Source organism: Oncorhynchus mykiss, chromosome 5 (assembly GCF_057628025.1).
Source record: "Oncorhynchus mykiss isolate SJ-2025 chromosome 5, ASM5762802v1, whole genome shotgun sequence".
Taxonomy (NCBI): domain Eukaryota; kingdom Metazoa; phylum Chordata; class Actinopteri; order Salmoniformes; family Salmonidae; genus Oncorhynchus; species Oncorhynchus mykiss.
This window is the reverse complement of record NC_143026.1, coordinates 89,875,412-89,893,520: the sequence shown is the minus strand read 5'-3', so window position 1 is coordinate 89,893,520 and position 18,109 is coordinate 89,875,412. Positions and strand designations below refer to the sequence as shown.

At 49.2% G+C, this 18,109-nt stretch overlaps 1 protein-coding gene across 50 annotated transcripts in view; it reads right to left on the bottom strand.

The window, feature by feature from the left end:
• LOC110524815 (discs large homolog 1-like protein) overlaps positions 1 to 18,109 on the bottom strand; it is a 299,597-nt gene that overhangs the window by 57,417 nt on the left and 224,071 nt on the right. For all 50 annotated transcript variants that reach the window (XM_036978809.2, XM_090236279.1, XM_090236284.1 and 47 more), the window contains 2 exons: positions 16,748 to 16,904; positions 16,452 to 16,554 (listed from right to left, as the gene is read on the bottom strand). In XM_036978809.2, coding sequence (XP_036834704.2) covers positions 16,452 to 16,554; positions 16,748 to 16,904 — 260 coding nt within the window. The remainder of the gene's footprint in view (positions 1 to 16,451; positions 16,555 to 16,747; positions 16,905 to 18,109) is intronic.

Here is an 18,109-nt window from a genome sequence, read left to right as displayed (position 1 = left end):
AAAAAGGGGGATGTTTGCAAGCCGAAGAACACCATCCCAACCGTGAAGCACGGGGGTGGCAGCATCATGTTGTGGCGGTGCTTTGCAGCAGGAGGGACTGGTGCACTTCAAAAAATAGATGCCATCATGAAGACGGAAAATTATGTGGATATATTGAAGCAATATCTCAAGACATCAGTCAGGAAGTTAAAGCTTGGTCGCAAATGGGTCTTCCAAATAGACAATGACCCCAAGCATACTTCCAAAGTTGTGGCAAAATGGCTTAAGGACAACAAAGTAAAGGTAATGGAGTGGCCATCACAAACCCCTGATCTCAATCCCATAGAAAATGTGTGGGCAGAACTGAAAAAGTGTGTGCGAGCAAGGAGGCCTACAAACCTGACTCAGTTACACCAGCTCTGTCAGAAGGAATAGGCCAAAATTCACCCAAATTACTGTGAGAAGCTTGTGGAAGGCTACCCGAAACATTTGACCCAAGTTAAACTATTTAAAGGCAATGCTACCAAATACTAATTGAGCGTATGTAAACTTCTGACCCACTGGGAATATGATGAAAGAACTAAATAATAATAAAATAATTCTCTATTATTCTGACATTTCACATTCTTAAAATAAAGTGGTGACCCTAACTGACCTGAGACAGGGACTTTTTTACTGGGATTAAATATCAGGACTTGTGAAAAACTGAGTTTAAATGCATTCGGCTAAGGTGTACGTAAACCTCCGACTTCAACTGTAAGTGTTACAAATGATGATCTACACGCACACTAACGTGTTCTAAATATGTGCATGTGACAAATAACATGTGATTTGATTTACCGTCCTGTTATAGTTACTTAGTCTGGTTACACAGAGAACAGCACTGCACGGGCCATGTCTTATGATCCACAGAGACTTGTTCATTGGCCCAGCTGAAGCAGCTGTCTCTCCATGTGCTTAATGCAGTGTGTGGGTCTGACCCGCCTGCCATGCTCAGTCAGGGGAACCAAGAATACACTTCCTACATAGCGGCTGTGTTCCAATCCATCCTTGTCGATTGGGACACAGACCATTACCTCTCATTCTGTCTTCCCTTCAGACGAATTGAAATGAGATGAATGGACACACTGTTGGATTTGACTGTTGACCAAAGTCATCTTTCTAATAAAAGGACAATCATTTGACCTTTAACTGGGTTGTAGTCAAGATCCACTGTTGTTTGAAGTTGGTCGGTGTCAGCCAGCCAGCCAGCCAGCCAGTCAGCCAGCCAGCCAGTCAGCCAGCCAGCCAGCCAGTCAGTCAGTCAGCCAGCCAGTCAGTCAGTAAGCCAGCCAGTCAGTCAGCCATCCAAACAGTCAGTCAGTCAGCCAGCCAGCCAGTCAAACAGTCAGTCAGTCAGTCAGTCAGTCAGCCATCCAAACAGTCAGTCAGCCAGCCAGCCAGTCAAACAGTCAGTTAGCCAGCCAAACAGTCAGTCAGTAAAATCAGTGTGCCACTTACAGATCCCCTGATCCCTCCTGATCCACTCCACACTTTGATCAGGATGACTTAAATGAGCTCAAGGATCTGTGCCTAATGGTTGAAGCTATGTGTGTGTGTGTGTGTGTGTGTGTGTGTGTGATGGCAGTATGAGTCAGTGTTATGTACACTGGAAGAGCTTAAAAACAGAGAGACAGGCTGAGGTGAGAGATCTGCCTGCTCAGACCATATTGGTTCAATGTTTGCTATGAGTACCTCTTAGTTGATTTTGTTGGAAATGTTGAGAGTATGTTGATATACTCTCCTAGATGGGTTTGCTTTATCTATCTCCTAGGCCCAGTTTGAACACTCTAGAAATGCTGCCTTGTAATTGAATGAATGTTATACATCATTAAGGAGAAGCTGAGCTGGGGCACTAATGGTCTACATGGTCTGGATGTAGAATTGAATGATTGATGGGGAACAGGAACCTGTCCTGAGTAACAATCTATGTTGCTGTGCACAGGAGGAGCATGCAGACAGACAGACAGACCAGACCAGACCAGACCAGACCAGACCGACCAGACCGACCAGACCGACCAGACAGTAGTTGAAGGGATACATCCAGGTTATAATTAGCATTGATTATAACCCTAAAGCAATGGAAGCCTTCAATGTCACGTCGTCTAAATTGCAAGAACAAAATCATCAATTCATAGTTACTTTGCCTGTCGCTATCACCACGTCAGATATGATTCTGTATGTCAGCGACACAGCTAGCAGCAGGGCAGGAGATTAGCAGTTCTTCCTCTGAGCTTTTTCCCCTTCTGGCTAAAAGGAAATGTTTCAGTCATGTTTGTAATCAGCCAGTCGGTCTCCCCTTCAGAAGACCGGCGAGACGAGAGGGCATATGAGCCTCAAACTCAGTCGCAGCCCCGGCTTCAGCCCCTGAATAGCTCAAGAGAGAACAGTTGTAAGACAACCAGAAGTAGTTGTAAGCGATTACAATTGATTTCATCTTTATACCATGACGAGTTGGCATCAGTGTAGCTGAGACACTATTGTTTGTAAGACAAACAGTTTGAGGAGTGAAGGTTTTCCCCCTGAGAGTAATATAATTACTGTAAGGTCTTGTTTAAGACCTGAGCTGCCCAGAGACTGAGCTGCCCAGAGACTGAGCTGCCCAGAGACTGAGCTGCCCAGAGACTGAGCTGCCCAGAGACTGAGCTGCCCAGAGACTGAGCTGCCCAGAGACTGAGCTGCCCAGAGACTGAGCTGCCCAGAGACTGAGCTGCCCAGAGACTGAGCTGCCCAGAGACTGAGCTGCCCAGAGACTGAGCTGCCCAGAGACTGAGCTGCCCAGAGACTGAGCTGCCCAGAGACTGAGCTGGCCAGAGACTGAGCTGCCCAGAGACTGAGCTGCCCAGAGACTGAGCTGCCCAGAGACTGAGCTGCCCAGAGACTGAGCTGCCCAGAGACTGAGCTGCCCAGAGACTGAGCTGCCCAGAGACTGAGCTGCCCAGAGACTGAGCTGGACAGAGACTGAGCTGCCCAGAGACTGAGCTGCCCAGAGACTGAGCTGCCCAGAGACTGAGCTGCCCAGAGACTGAGCTGCCCAGAGACTGAGCTGCCCAGAGACTGAGCTGGCCAGAGACTGAGCTGCCCAGAGACTGAGCTGCCCAGAGACTGAGCTGCCCAGAGACTGAGCTGCCCAGAGACTGAGCTGCCCAGAGACTGAGCTGCCCAGAGACTGAGCTGCCCAGAGACTGAGCTGCCCAGAGACTGAGCTGGACAGAGACTGAGCTGCCCAGAGACTGAGCTGGCCAGAGACTGAGCTGCCCAGAGACTGAGCTGGCCAGAGACTGAGCTGGCCAGAGACTGAGCTGCCCAGAGACTGAGCTGCCCAGAGACTGAGCTGGCCAGAGACTGAGCTGCCCAGAGACTGAGCTGGCCAGAGACTGAGCTGGCCAGAGACTGAGCTGCCCAGAGACTGAGCTGGCCAGAGACTGAGCTGCCCAGAGACTGAGCTGCCCAGAGACTGAGCTGCCCAGAGACTGAGCTGGACAGAGACTGAGCTGGCCAGAGACTGAGCTGCCCAGAGACTGAGCTGGCCAGAGACTGAGCTGCCCAGAGACTGAGCTGGCCAGAGACTGAGCTGCCCAGAGACTGAGCTGGCCAGAGACTGAGCTGGCCAGAGACTGAGCTGCCCAGAGACTGAGCTGGCCAGAGACTGAGCTGCCCAGAGACTGAGCTGCCCAGAGACTGAGCTGCCCAGAGACTGAGCTGCCCAGAGACTGAGCTGCCCAGAGACTGAGCTGCCCAGAGACTGAGCTGGACAGAGACAGAGCTGCCCAGAGACTGAGCTGGCCAGAGACTGAGCTGCCCAGAGACTGAGCTGCCCAGAGACTGAGCTGGCCAGAGACTGAGCTGCCCAGAGACTGAGCTGCCCAGAGACTGAGCTGCCCAGAGACTGAGCTGCCCAGAGACTGAGCTGCCCAGAGACTGAGCTGCCCAGAGACTGAGCTGGCCAGAGACTGAGCTGCCCAGAGACTGAGCTGGACAGAGACAGAGCTGCCCAGAGACAGAGCTGCCCAGAGACTGAGCTGCCCAGAGACTGAGCTGCCCAGAGACTGAGCTGCCCAGAGACTGAGCTGCCCAGAGACTGAGCTGCCCAGAGACTGAGCTGGACAGAGACTGAGCTGCCCAGAGACTGAGCTGCCCAGAGACTGAGCTGCCCAGAGACTGAGCTGCCCAGAGACTGAGCTGCCCAGAGACTGAGCTGCCCAGAGACTGAGCTGCCCAGAGACTGAGCTGCCCAGAGACTGAGCTGCCCAGAGACTGAGCTGCCCAGAGACTGAGCTGCCCAGAGACTGAGCTGCCCAGAGACTGAGCTGCCCAGAGACTGAGCTGCCCAGAGACTGAGCTGCCCAGAGACTGAGCTGCCCAGAGACTGAGCTGCCCAGAGACTGAGCTGCCCAGAGACTGAGCTGCCCAGAGACTGAGCTGCCCAGAGACTGAGCTGGCCAGAGACTGAGCTGCCCAGAGACTGAGCTGCCCAGAGACTGAGCTGCCCAGAGACTGAGCTGGCCAGAGACTGAGCTGCCCAGAGACTGAGCTGCCCAGAGACTGAGCTGCCCAGAGACTGAGCTGGCCAGAGACTGAGCTGGACAGAGACAGAGCTGCCCAGAGACTGAGCTGGCCAGAGACTGAGCTGCCCAGAGACTGAGCTGCCCAGAGACTGAGCTGCCCAGAGACTGAGCTGGCCAGAGACTGAGCTGGACAGAGACAGAGCTGCCCAGAGACTGAGCTGGCCAGAGACTGAGCTGCCCAGAGACTGAGCTGGCCAGAGACTGAGCTGGCCAGAGACTGAGCTGCCCAGAGACTGAGCTGCCCAGAGACTGAGCTGCCCAGAGACTGAGCTGCCCAGAGACTGAGCTGCCCAGAGACTGAGCTGCCCAGAGACTGAGCTGCCCAGAGACTGAGCTGCCCAGAGACTGAGCTTCCCAGAGACTGAGCTGCCCAGAGACTGAGCTGCCCAGAGACTGAGCTGCCCAGAGACTGAGCTGCCCAGAGACTGAGCTGCCCAGAGACTGAGCTGCCCAGAGACTGAGCTGCCCAGAGACTGAGCTGCCCAGAGACTGAGCTTCCCAGAGACTGAGCTGCCAAGAGACTGAGCTGCCCAGAGACTGAGCTGCCCAGAGACTGAGCTGCCCAGAGACTGAGCTGCCCAGAGACTGAGCTGCCCAGAGACTGAGCTGCCCAGAGACTGAGCTGCCCAGAGACTGAGCTGCCCAGAGACTGAGCTGGACAGAGACAGAGCTGCCCAGAGACTGAGCTGGCCAGAGACTGAGCTGCCCAGAGACTGAGCTGCCCAGAGACTGAGCTGCCCAGAGACTGAGCTGCCCAGAGACTGAGCTGCCCAGAGACTGAGCTGCCCAGAGACTGAGCTGCCCAGAGACTGAGCTGCCCAGAGACTGAGCTGGACAGAGACAGAGCTGCCCAGAGACTGAGCTGGACAGAGACTGAGCTGGACAGAGACTGAGCTGCCCAGAGACTGAGCTGCCCAGAGACTGAGCTGGCCATTCATTCATCCGATTGGACAACATTTCCCTCACGAAAAACAACATGGAACTGTGCAAAAGATACTATACAACTCACTATACATTGCAGCATGATTTATGCAGTATCTTTTCGGTAACAATGTCCAAGAGGGAGATTTTCGATGGCCTGCCAGTTTGTATTCAAGGAGGGTATGTAACCGCAGCATATTATCAATAAAAGCTTTGATCCAAACTACTGACAGCCTAACCTGGTTTGATCTGAAAGCCTTCATTCTCCTTGTTGATCTGTGGTGGGGAGGTTGAAACCTCTACTAGAGAACTAGTCATTAGTATTAGATCTCTCCCCCCCCCCCCCCCCCCCCCCCCCCCACTCTCTCCCACCTCCCCCCTCACTCTCTCCCACCTCCCTCCCCATCTCTCCCACCTCCCTCTCGCTGACTGTAATCTGAGTAGTATTAGCCCTCCCATCTCTCGCCCCATCTCTCTCTCTCCCCATCTCTCTCTCTCCCCATCTCTCTCTCTCCCCATCTCTCTCTCTCCCCATCTCTCTCTCGCTGACTGTAATCTGAGTAGTATTAGCCCTCCCATCTCTATCCTGCTGCCTGCAGTCTGCCCCTACGCACTGCAGAACACACACACATACACTCTCTCATTTATAGCTGGCCTCCTCCACCTCCTAAGCCTCTCTCCAGCGTCTAGACCTGTACACACAGTGTAGATCCACCATCTATATATAAGTGTAAATTCGGTTCATTGGTACCTATCTATTCCCTTTTCTGGAAACTCTACTTGTGTGAAATGAGAATCACTACATCTACTGTTTAGTAGTAGCTAATCTAGGTGAACTGAGCTGATGCATGGGGGGAGGGGGGGTGGGGGTGGGGTGGGGTGGGGATTGCTTTCTCTAAAACGGTTTTAGTTACATCCAGTGAAAACTCAAGAGAAAATCCTTGTTTGAGCCCAGGGAGAAGCAGTAAGGTCAGGATGAGCCACAGTCATATATGTATATCCTGGCCTTCTTTAGACTAGTTGAGTATCTGGAGCATCAGCATTTTGTGGGTTCGATTACAGGCTCAAAGTGGCACAGAAACAAAGACCTTTCTTCTGAAACTCGTCAGTCTATTCTTGTTCTGAGAAATGAAGGCTATTCCATGTGAGAAATTTCAAAGAAACTGAAGATCTCGTACAACGCTGCGTACTACTCCCTTCAGAGAACAGCACAAACTGGCCCTAACCGGAATAGAAAGAGGAGTGGGAGGCCCCGGTGCACAACTGAGCAACACGACATGTGCATTAGAGTGTCTAGTTTGAGAAACAGACGCCTCACAAGTCCTCAACTGGCAGCTTCATTAAATAGTACCCGCAAAACACCAGTCTCAACGTCAACAGTGAAGAGGCGACTCCGGGATGCTGGCCGTCTAGGCAGAGTTCCTCTGTCCAGTCTCAACGTCAACAGTGAAGAGGCGACTCTGGGATGCTGGCCGTCTAGGCAGAGTTCCTCTGTCCAGCGCCTGTGTTCTTCTGCCCATCTTAATCTTGTATTTTTATTGGCCAGTCTGAGATATGGCGTTTTCTTTACAACTCTACCTAGAAGGCTAGCATCCCGGATGTCACCTCTTCACTGTTGACGTTGAGACTAAAATCAATAGTCATTGACAACATTAACAATCTACACTGTATTTCGGATCAATTTGATGTTATTTTAAATGGACAATTTTTTTGTTGATTTTCTTTCAAAAACAAGGACATTTCGAAGTGACCCCAAACTTTTGAACGGTAGTGCACCTCTGAGAGGAGCCCAGGACACCGTTCCAGACTGCCCACAAGAAGACCCCTATTCCTCCTTCCTTCAAACTAGTATCCCTCCTCCATCTATCTATTTCTCTCCTCCTCCATCTATCTATCTATCTATCCCCTCCTCCATCATCTATTTCCCTCCTCCTCCATCATCTATTTCCCTCCTCCTCCATCTATCTATTTCCCTCCTCCTCCATCTATCTATGTCCCTCCTCCTCCATCTATCTATGTCCCTCCTCCTCCATCTATCTATGTCCCTCCTCCTCCATCTATCTATGTCCCTCCTCCTCCATCTATCTATGTCCCTCCTCCTCCATCTATCTATCTCCTCCATCTATCTATCTATCTCCCTCCATCTATCTATCTATCTCCCTCCATCTATCTATCTCCCTCCATCTATCTCCCTCCCTCCATCTATCTATCTATCTCCCTCCATCTATCTATCTCCCTCCATCTATCTATCTCCTCCATCTATCTCCCCCTCCATCCCTTTCCCTCCATCCATCGCTTTCCCCCCATCTCTTATTCTCGGTCTCTCCTCCACCTCTTCTTCCATCCTGTCATGTCCTGTCCTGCCAATAGCATTAGAAAGAGGTGTTTGTCTGTTCCTCCCCATAGTGTTGGCAGGAAGTGGAGAACGCCAGACTCAGGAAGTACTGCTGAGAATCAGTGATCTGGCCACAATGCTGAGAGACCAGGACACAAACACACACACACACACATTGGGGCAGAGAAAAGCTCACTGGGACGATAATTACACACACACTGGACACCATGGAGCACACACGCTGTTGCGCACACACACCTCTGAGTGGACAGGAGGTGCCACTCAGGGGAAGGGAACAGATTTAGCCTGTCACACCTAGACACCCTGTGGGAGGGGTAGGAGTCACGACACACAGCCGTCCTGTCCCACGACACACAGCCGTCCTGTCCCACGACACACAGCCGTCCTGTCCCACGACACACAGCCGTCCTGTCCCACGACACACAGCCGTCCTGTCCCACGACACACAGCCGTCCTCTGTCCCACGACACACAGCCGTCCTGTCCCACGACACACAGCCGTCCTCTGTCCCACGACACACAGCCGTCCTGTCCCACGACACACAGCCGTCCTGTCCCACGACACACAGCCGTCCTGTCCCACGACACACAGCCGTCCTGTCCCACGACACACAGCCGTCCTGTCCCACGACACACAGCCGTCCTCTGTCCCACGACACACAGCCGTCCTGTCCCACGACACACAGCCGTCCTGTCCCACGACACACAGCCGTCCTGTCCCACGACACACAGCCGTCCTGTCCCACGACACACAGCCGTCCTGTCCCACGACACACAGCCGTCCTGTCCCACGACACACAGCCGTCCTGTCCCACGACACACAGCCGTCCTGTCCCACGACACACAGCCGTCCTGTCCCACGACACACAGCCGTCCTGTCCCACGACACACAGCCGTCCTGTCCCACGACACACAGCCGTCCTGTCCCACGACACACAGCCGTCCTCTGTCCCACGACACACAGCCGTCCTGTCCCACGACACACAGCCGTCCTGTCCCACGACACACAGCCGTCCTCTGTCCCACGACACACAGCCGTCCTGTCCCACGACACACAGCCGTCCTCTGTCCCACGACACACAGCCGTCCTCTGTCCCACGACACACAGCCGTCCTGTCCCACGACACACAGCCGTCCTCTGTCCCACGACACACAGCCGTCCTCTGTCCCACGACACACAGCCGTCCTGTCCCACGACACACAGCCGTCCTCTGTCCCACGACACACAGCCGTCCTCTGTCCCACGACACACAGCCGTCCTGTCCCACGACACACAGCCGTCCTGTCCCACGACACACAGCCGTCCTGTCCCACGACACACAGCCGTCCTGTCCCACGACACACAGCCGTCCTGTCCCACGACACACAGCCGTCCTGTCCCACGACACACAGCCGTCCTGTCCCACGACACACAGCCGTCCTGTCCCACGACACACAGCCGTCCTGTCCCACGACACACAGCCGTCCTGTCCCACCACACACAGCCGTCCTGTCCCACGACACACAGCCGTCCTGTCCCACCACACACAGCCGTCCTGTCCCACGACACACAGCCGTCCTGTCCCACGACACACAGCCGTCCTGTCCCACGACACACAGCCGTCCTGTCCCACGACACACAGCCGTCCTGTCCCACGACACACAGCCGTCCTGTCCCACGACACACAGCCGTCCTGTCCCACGACTAGGTTTACAAAGGGTCGGTCATTTTCCATGGGAAGTTAATTAAGCTTCAATTCACCAAAAAACTAACTGAGGAGTGTTATTTCACCTGTTTCCATACATGTTTCATTTTTAAATATGTATCTTACAAAGGAGTTGTTTAATCTAACTGCTTAACTATTTATCTGTACATTAAATTTTATTTTTTACTCAAAAAAAAAAAAAATCTTTACAGGAAAATACCGCGGGCGCTATCTGATGTGTGGAGACATTTCACTGCAGCTAATGTAGAAGGAAAAGCTGTGTACATTTGCAAATACTGTGCCAAATCATATGTGAAGAATGCAACAAAGATGCAGAATCATCTGGCCAAGTGCATAAAGTTCCCTCAGTGCTCACAATAAGCAACCCCTGACAAAAGTCCCTCTACTTCTATTTAAGGTGAAAATGATGAACCAGACACCTTACCGACAGCAACAGCTCATGGTCCTCCTGGAATCAGAAGTTGTTTTGACTCAATGGAGGTAGGTGAATGCAACTGGTTCACCTCTGATGCTCACAGGCAATGTGTATTGGAAGAGATCTCTGAATGTTCTTCGCCCTGCATACACCCCTCCAACCAGACATGCTTTATCTACTCATTTGCTGGATGCAGAGTTCAACAGAGTTCAAGTGAAGGTCAAGCAAATCAGAGAAAGCAGACTGTATTGCAATCATCTCTGAGGTGTGGTCTAATGTTTGTGGGCAAGGAATAATTAACTACATAATCTCCACCCCTCAACCAGTATTCTACACGAGGACAGACACAAGGGACAACAGACACACCGGTCTCTACATTGCAGATGAGCTGAAGGCAGTCATCAATGACCTTGGACCACCATTGTCTGCAATGGTGACAGACAATGCTCCAAACATGAAGGCTGCTTGGTCTAAAGTGGAGGAGTCCTACCCTCCCATCACACCCATTGGCTGTGCTGCTCATGCATTGAATCTGCTCCTCAAGGACATCATGGCACTGAAAACAATGGATACAGTCTACAAGAGAGCCAAGGAGCTGGTTAGGTATGTGAAGGGTCATCAAGTTATAGCAACCTCACCAAGCAAAGTGAGAAGAATAAGAGCACCACATTGAAGTTGCCCAGCAACACCCGTTGGGGTGGTGTTGTCATCATGTTTGACAGTCTCCTGGAGGGGAAGTAGTCTCTCCAAGAAATGGCCATATCAGTCTGCCGATATGGACAGACCCATCAAGGGGATCCTCCTAGGTGATGTATTTTGGGAGAGAGTGGTAAGCACCCTGAAATGTGCCCACCTGTCCCACGACACACACAGTCACCTGTCCCACGACACACACAGTCACCTGTCCCACGACACACACAGTCACCTGTCCCACGACACACACAGAGACCAGTCCCACGACACACACAGAAACCTGTCCCACGACACACACAGAGACCTGTCCCACGACACACACAGAGACCTGTCCCACGACACACACAGAAACCTGTCCCACGACACACACAGAAACCTGTCCCACGACACACACAGAGACCTGTCCAACGACACACACAGTCACCTGTCCCACGACACACACAGAGACCTGTCCCACGACACACACAGAGACCTGTCCCACGACACACACAGAGACCTGTCCCACGACAGCCATCCTCATGATCAAACAAACGACCTCCACCATTCATCATGGATCACGTCGCTGGCCTCCTGCTCTGTTCTGTACTTTACAACTCTTCCACTCATTATTGTTTAAGTTTTTAATGGAAAGCCTCTTATCTACTTACTTATCCTATATAACTAACTAACTACAAACACCTCAGAACAGTGGACCCCAGAATGAATAGGTGTTGCTTCAGCAACTCACACTTAACCTACGGCATGGGGCAACAGAATGACTAGGTGTTGCTTCAGCAACTCAAACTTAACCTACGGCATGGGGCAACAGAATGAATAGGTGTTGCTTCAGTAACTCAAACTTAACCTACGGCATGGGGCAACAGAATGACTAGGTGTTGCTTCAGCAACTCAAACTTAACCTACGGCATGGGGCAACAGAATGACTAGGTGTTGCTTCAGCAACTCAAACTTAACCTACGGCATGGGGCAACAGAATGACTAGGTGTTGCTTCAGCAACTCAAACTTAACCTACGGCATGGGGCAACAGAATGACTAGGTGTTGCTTCAGCAACTCAAACTTAACCTACGGCATGGGGCAACAGAATGAATAGCTACTCTACTGCCCCAACACAGTGTATTACCTCCTGATAGCATGCTGAGGATAACAGCCATATTCACCCACCAGAGAGAGAGCGAGATGGGGAGAGAGAGAGAACGAGATGGGGGAGAGATAGCGAGAAGAGGAGAGAGTGAGATGGGGAGAGAGAGAGATGGGAGACATAGAGGGAGAGTGAGAGAGATGGGGAGAAATGGAGAGAGAGAGAGAGATGGGGAGAGAGATAGAGAGAGATGGGGAGAGAGATAGAGAGAGAGAGATGGGGAGAGAAAGAGAGATGGGGCGAGAGAGAGAGAGACGGGGAGACCGAAAGATGGGGAGAGAGATAGAGAGAGATGGGGAGAGAGAGATGGGGAGAGAGAGAGAGATGGGTAGAGAGAAATGGGGACAGATAGAGAGAGATGGGGAGAGAGAGAGAGAGAGATGGGGAGAGAGAGAGATGGGAGAGAGAGAGAGACGGAGAGAGAGAGAGAGAGATGGGGAGAGAGAGAGAGAGATGGGGAGAGAGAGAGATGGGAGAGAGAGAGAGATGGGGAGAGAGAGAGAGAGATGGGGAGAGAGAGAGATGGGAGAGAGAGAGAGATGGGAGAGAGAGAGAGAGATGGGAGAGAGAGAGAGATGGGAGAGAGAGAGAGAGATGGGGAGAGAGAGAGAGAGATGGGGAGAGAGAGAGAGATGGGAGAGAGAAATGGGGACAGATAGAGAGAGATGGGAGAGAGAAAATGAGATGAGAGAAAGAGAGAGCGTTAACTGTTAATTTTTATTGTTTATTTCACTTGCTTTGGCAATGTTAACATATGTTTCCCATGCCAATGTTAACATATGTTTCCCATGCCAATGTTAACATATGTTTCCCATGCCAATGTTAACATATGTTTCCCATGCCAATGTTAACATATGTTTCCCATGCCAATGTTAACATATGTTTCCCATGCCAATGTTAACATATGTTTCCCATGCCAATGTTAACATATGTTTCCCATGCCAATGTTAACATATGTTTCCCATGCCAATGTTAACATATGTTTCCCATGCCAATGTTAACATATGTTTCCCATGCCAATGTTAACATATGTTTCCCATGCCAATGTTAACATATGTTTCCCATGCCAATGTTAACATATGTTTCCCATGCCAATGTTAACATATGTTTCCCATGCCAATGTTAACATATGTTTCCCATGCCAATGTTAACATATGTTTCCCATGCCAATGTTAACATATGTTTCCCATGCCAATGTTAACATATGTTTCCCATGCCAATGTTAACATATGTTTCCCATGCCAATGTTAACATATGTTTCCCATGCCAATGTTAACATATGTTTCCCATGCCAATGTTAACATATGTTTCCCATGCCAATGTTAACATATGTTTCCCATGCCAATAGAGCCCTTAAATTGAAATTGAGAGAGAAACAGAAAAGAGAAAATAAGTAGGGTAATGGTAGTTTAATGAGGCCTGGTCAAGGTTGAACCTCTGGTCAGGGCCAAAACTGACAATCACCAAAGCCCTCTAAAAGCCCTCTAAAAGCCCTCTGACTCTGAAGGGCTGAAACAAGCGTGAACAGACCACACACACGAAAGGGTAATGATATGCAGAGCAAACAGACCACACACACAGGGGTGAGAGACTTGACCTGAGCTGAGATACAATAGACCAATCGAATATCAGCATGCCGTGTGGAGACCCCAACCCATTCCGTAAGTGAAGGCAGAAGCCAGTCAGTGGCAGGTAGCACATAACCCCTGGTTACGAGTCCTGTCCTGTAGCTGGACTGAGATGAAAGCCTCTACTGTCAGGTAGTTCTACTGTCCTTTAGTTCTTCTGAAAAGGAACACATCTCACTCATATCATTAAGATCTCTGTCCGTGTGCAATGTTTCTCACTGCTGCCAGGGAGGCCCACTCTCACCTCTTTCCCCCCATGTTAGAGGGCTCTGTTGCCATGACATCAGAGTAGATAACCCCATCAGTGTGTGTAACCTGTTTACGAGAGCTGTGACCTCCTCTCCCCAGGAGGACACAGCACAGATCACATCAGCCTCCATTAAGTGGGCTTTCAAGCTTTCTCTACGTCCTTATTTTGATTGAACCTGTATACAACCAGGACAGTACCCTTGAGACACAGAGCGTATTATACAGGAAGGCAGGAGCAGTCAGAACAACACGACAACATGCATGTGTATCTCTCTCAATCAGTCTTGAGTCCACCTGAGTTCGTTCTCATATCTACATTACTATAGAGTTATCATGTCTCACCCTCTGGCCTGTTCTATAGTGTTATCATGTCTCACCCTCTGGTCTGTTCTATAGTGTTATCATGTCTCACCCTCTGGCCTGTTCTATAGTGTCATCATGTCTGGCCTGTTCTATAGTGTTATCATGTCTCACCCTCTGGCCTGTACTATAGTGTTATCATGTCTGGCCTGTTCTATAAGGGTACTGGCCCTCTGGCCTGTTCTATAGTGTTATCATGTCTGGCCTGTTCTATAGTGTTATCATGTCTGACCTGTTCTATAGTGTTATCATGTCTCACCCTCTGGCCTGTTCTATAGTGTTATCATGTCTCACCCTCTGGCCTGTTCTATAGTGTTATCATGTCTCACCCTCTGGCCTGTTCTATAGTGTTATCATGTCTGGCCTGTTCTATAGTGTTATCATGTCTGGCCTGTTCTATAGTGATATCATGTCTGGCCTGTTCTATAGTGTTATCATGTCTCACCCTCTGCCCTGTTCTATAGTGTTATCATGTCTGGCCCTCTGGTCTGTTCTATAGTGTTATCATGTCTGGCCTGTTCTATAGTGTTATCATGTCTGGCCTGTTCTATAGTGATATCATGTCTGGCCTGTTCTATAGTGTTATCATGTCTGGCCTGTTCTATAGTGTTATCATGTCTCACCCTCTGGTCTGTTCTATAGTGATATCATGTCTCACCCTCTGGCCTGTTCTATAGTGTTATCGTGTCTCACCCTCTGGCCTGTACTATAGTGTTATCATGTCTGGCCTGTTCTATAGTGTTATCATGTCTGGCCTGTTCTATAGTGTTATCATGTCTGACCCTCTGGCCTGTTCTATAGTGTTATCATGTCTCACCCTCTGGCCTGTTCTATAGTGATATCATGTCTGGCCTGTTCTATAGTGTTATCATGTCTCACCCTCTGGTCTGTTCTATAGTGATATCATGTCTCACCCTGTGGCCTGTTCTATAGTGTTATCATGTCTCACCCTCTGGCCTGTACTATAGTGTTATCATGTCTGGCCTGTTCTATAGTGTTATCATGTCTGGTCTGTTCTATAGTGTTATCATGTCTCACCCTCTGGTCTGTTCTACAGTGTTATCATGTCTCACCCTCTGGCCTGTTCTATAGTGTTATCATGTCTCACCCTCTGGCCTGTTCTATAGTGTTATCATGTCTCACCCTCTGGTCTGTTCTATAGTGATATCATGTCTCACCCTCTGGTCTGTTCTATAGTGATATCATGTCTGGCCTGTTCTATAGTGTTATCATGTCTCACCCTCTGGCCTGTTCTATAGTGTTATCATGTCTCACCCTCTGCCCTGTTCTATAGTGTTATCATGTCTGGCCTGTTCTATAGTGTTATCATGTCTCACCCTCTGGCCTGTTCTATAGTGTTATCATGTCTCACCCTCTGCCCTGTTCTATAGTGATATCATGTCTGGCCTGTACTATAGTGTTATCATGTCTCACCCTCTGGTCTGTTCTATAGTGTTATCATGTCTCACCCTCTGGTCTGTTCTATAGTGTTATCATGTCTCACCCTCTGGCCTGTTCTATAGTGTTATCATGTCTCACCCTCTGGCCTGTTCTATAGTGTTATCATGTCTCACCCTCTAGCCTGTACTATAGTGTTATCATGTCTGGCCTGTTCTATAAGGGTACTGGCCCTCTGGCCTGTTCTATAGTGTTATCATGTCTGGCCTGTTCTATAGTGTTATCATGTCTGACCTGTTCTATAGTGTTATCATGTCTCACCCTCTGGCCTGTTCTATAGTGTTATCATGTCTCACCCTCTGGCCTGTTCTATAGTGTTATCATGTCTCACCCTCTGGCCTGTTCTATAGTGTTATCATGTCTGGCCTGTTCTATAGTGTTATCATGTCTGGCCTGTTCTATAGTGATATCATGTCTGGCCTGTTCTATAGTGTTATCATGTCTCACCCTCTGCCCTGTTCTATAGTGTTATCATGTATGGCCCTCTGGTCTGTTCTATAGTGTTATCATGTCTGGCCTGTTCTATAGTGTTATCATGTCTGGCCTGTTCTATAGTGATATCATGTCTGGCCTGTTCTATAGTGTTATCATGTCTGGCCTGTTCTATAGTGTTATCATGTCTCACCCTCTGGTCTGTTCTATAGTGATATCATGTCTCACCCTCTGGCCTGTTCTATAGTGTTATCGTGTCTCACCCTCTGGTCTGTTCTATAGTGTTATCATGTCTCACCCTCTGGCCTGTTCTATAGTGTTATCATGTCTCACCCTCTGGCCTGTTCTATAGTGTTATCATGTCTCACCCTCTGGTCTGTTCTACAGTGTTATCATGTCTCACCCTCTGGCCTGTTCTATAGTGTTATCATGTCTCACCCTCTGGCCTGTTCTATAGTGTTATCATGTCTCACCCTCTGGCCTGTTCTATAGTGTTATCATGTCTCACCCTCTGGCCTGTACTGGCCTGTGATGGTAACAGTCTGTCCAGCATTCTTCAGAGCTGCTGCAGCCTGCTCATGGGTTGCACTGCGCAGGTCGACCCCGTTCACCTGCACACACACGTTAAGGTCAACACAGAATCACACAGGAGTTTGACCCATGATCAGCAAATGAACAGAGAGACCCAAGGCATGTCAACGGAGATCTAATCAATCTAACCTCGTCAATAAAACTCACGAATCACAAGGAATCAATAAGAGGCTAATCCGGTTTCTCTGTGCGTGTGTGTGTGTAGGTTCTTACTGAGATGATGCGGTCTCCTTTGCGAAGCTCTCCACAGAGGTCAGCAGGTCCACCAGCCAGGATGAAGGAGATAAAGATTCCCTCTCCATCCTCTCCTCCTACGATGTTAAAACCCAGACCTGTAGAACCACGGTGCAACACCACCTTCCTGGGCTCCCTGGAACACACACGTTATGTACACACACATTGTTATATACACACACACATTATGTACACACTATTATACACACACACACACACGTTATGTACACACTATTATACACACACACACACGTTATGAACACACTATATACACGCACACACACGCTATCACACAGACACTATTAGACACACACACATTATGTACACACTATTATACACACACACATTATGTACACACTATTATACACACACACACACACACACACATTATGTACACACTATTATACACACACACACGTTATGTACACACTATTATATACACACACACACACGTTATGTACACACTATTATACACACACACACACACGTTATGAACACACTATATACACGCACACACACGCTATCACACAGACACTATTAGACACACACACACTACACTATTATATACACACACATTATGTATACACTATTATATACACACTATCACACAATATATATACACTATCTCACACACACATTATATATACACTATAATATACACACACATTATATATACACTATTATAAACACACTATCACACACATTATGTATACACTATTATATATACACACACACACATTATATATACACTATTATTAAACACACACTATATATATATATATATATATATATATATATATATATATATATATATATATATATATATATACATACATACATACATACATACACACACACACACACACACACACACACACACACACACACACACACACACACACAGTAACAGTACACCCTGTTACATACACACTCAGACACAGTGAAAGCCCAGCCGAAGGCTTCCTGAAACACACACAGAACCAAAAAGGTGAAGTTTAGTTCCTCCAGTCCTATCATTGGAAGTAGCCTTCACTCTAGTGGTGATCATGGACATTACACATTTCTGTTTGGTCTATTTGTTCAGAAAGGCAGCATTGGCATGGAGCGGCCAGCAGAGGGCACTGCCACACAGTCGTTATGTTCAGCACCTTTACTTCCACTACCCCAGTCCGCTTTCCTCTACATTACGACACTGACATCTCACCACTAGAATATCATTTAAACTCTGATATTATCATTAGATAGATGGTATTCAATATCAATAAGATTATATAACACAGGGACAACATAATCCCGGGGAGAATGGCATGCCAGCTTCCCTGCAAGATGTAGCCTCTCTCT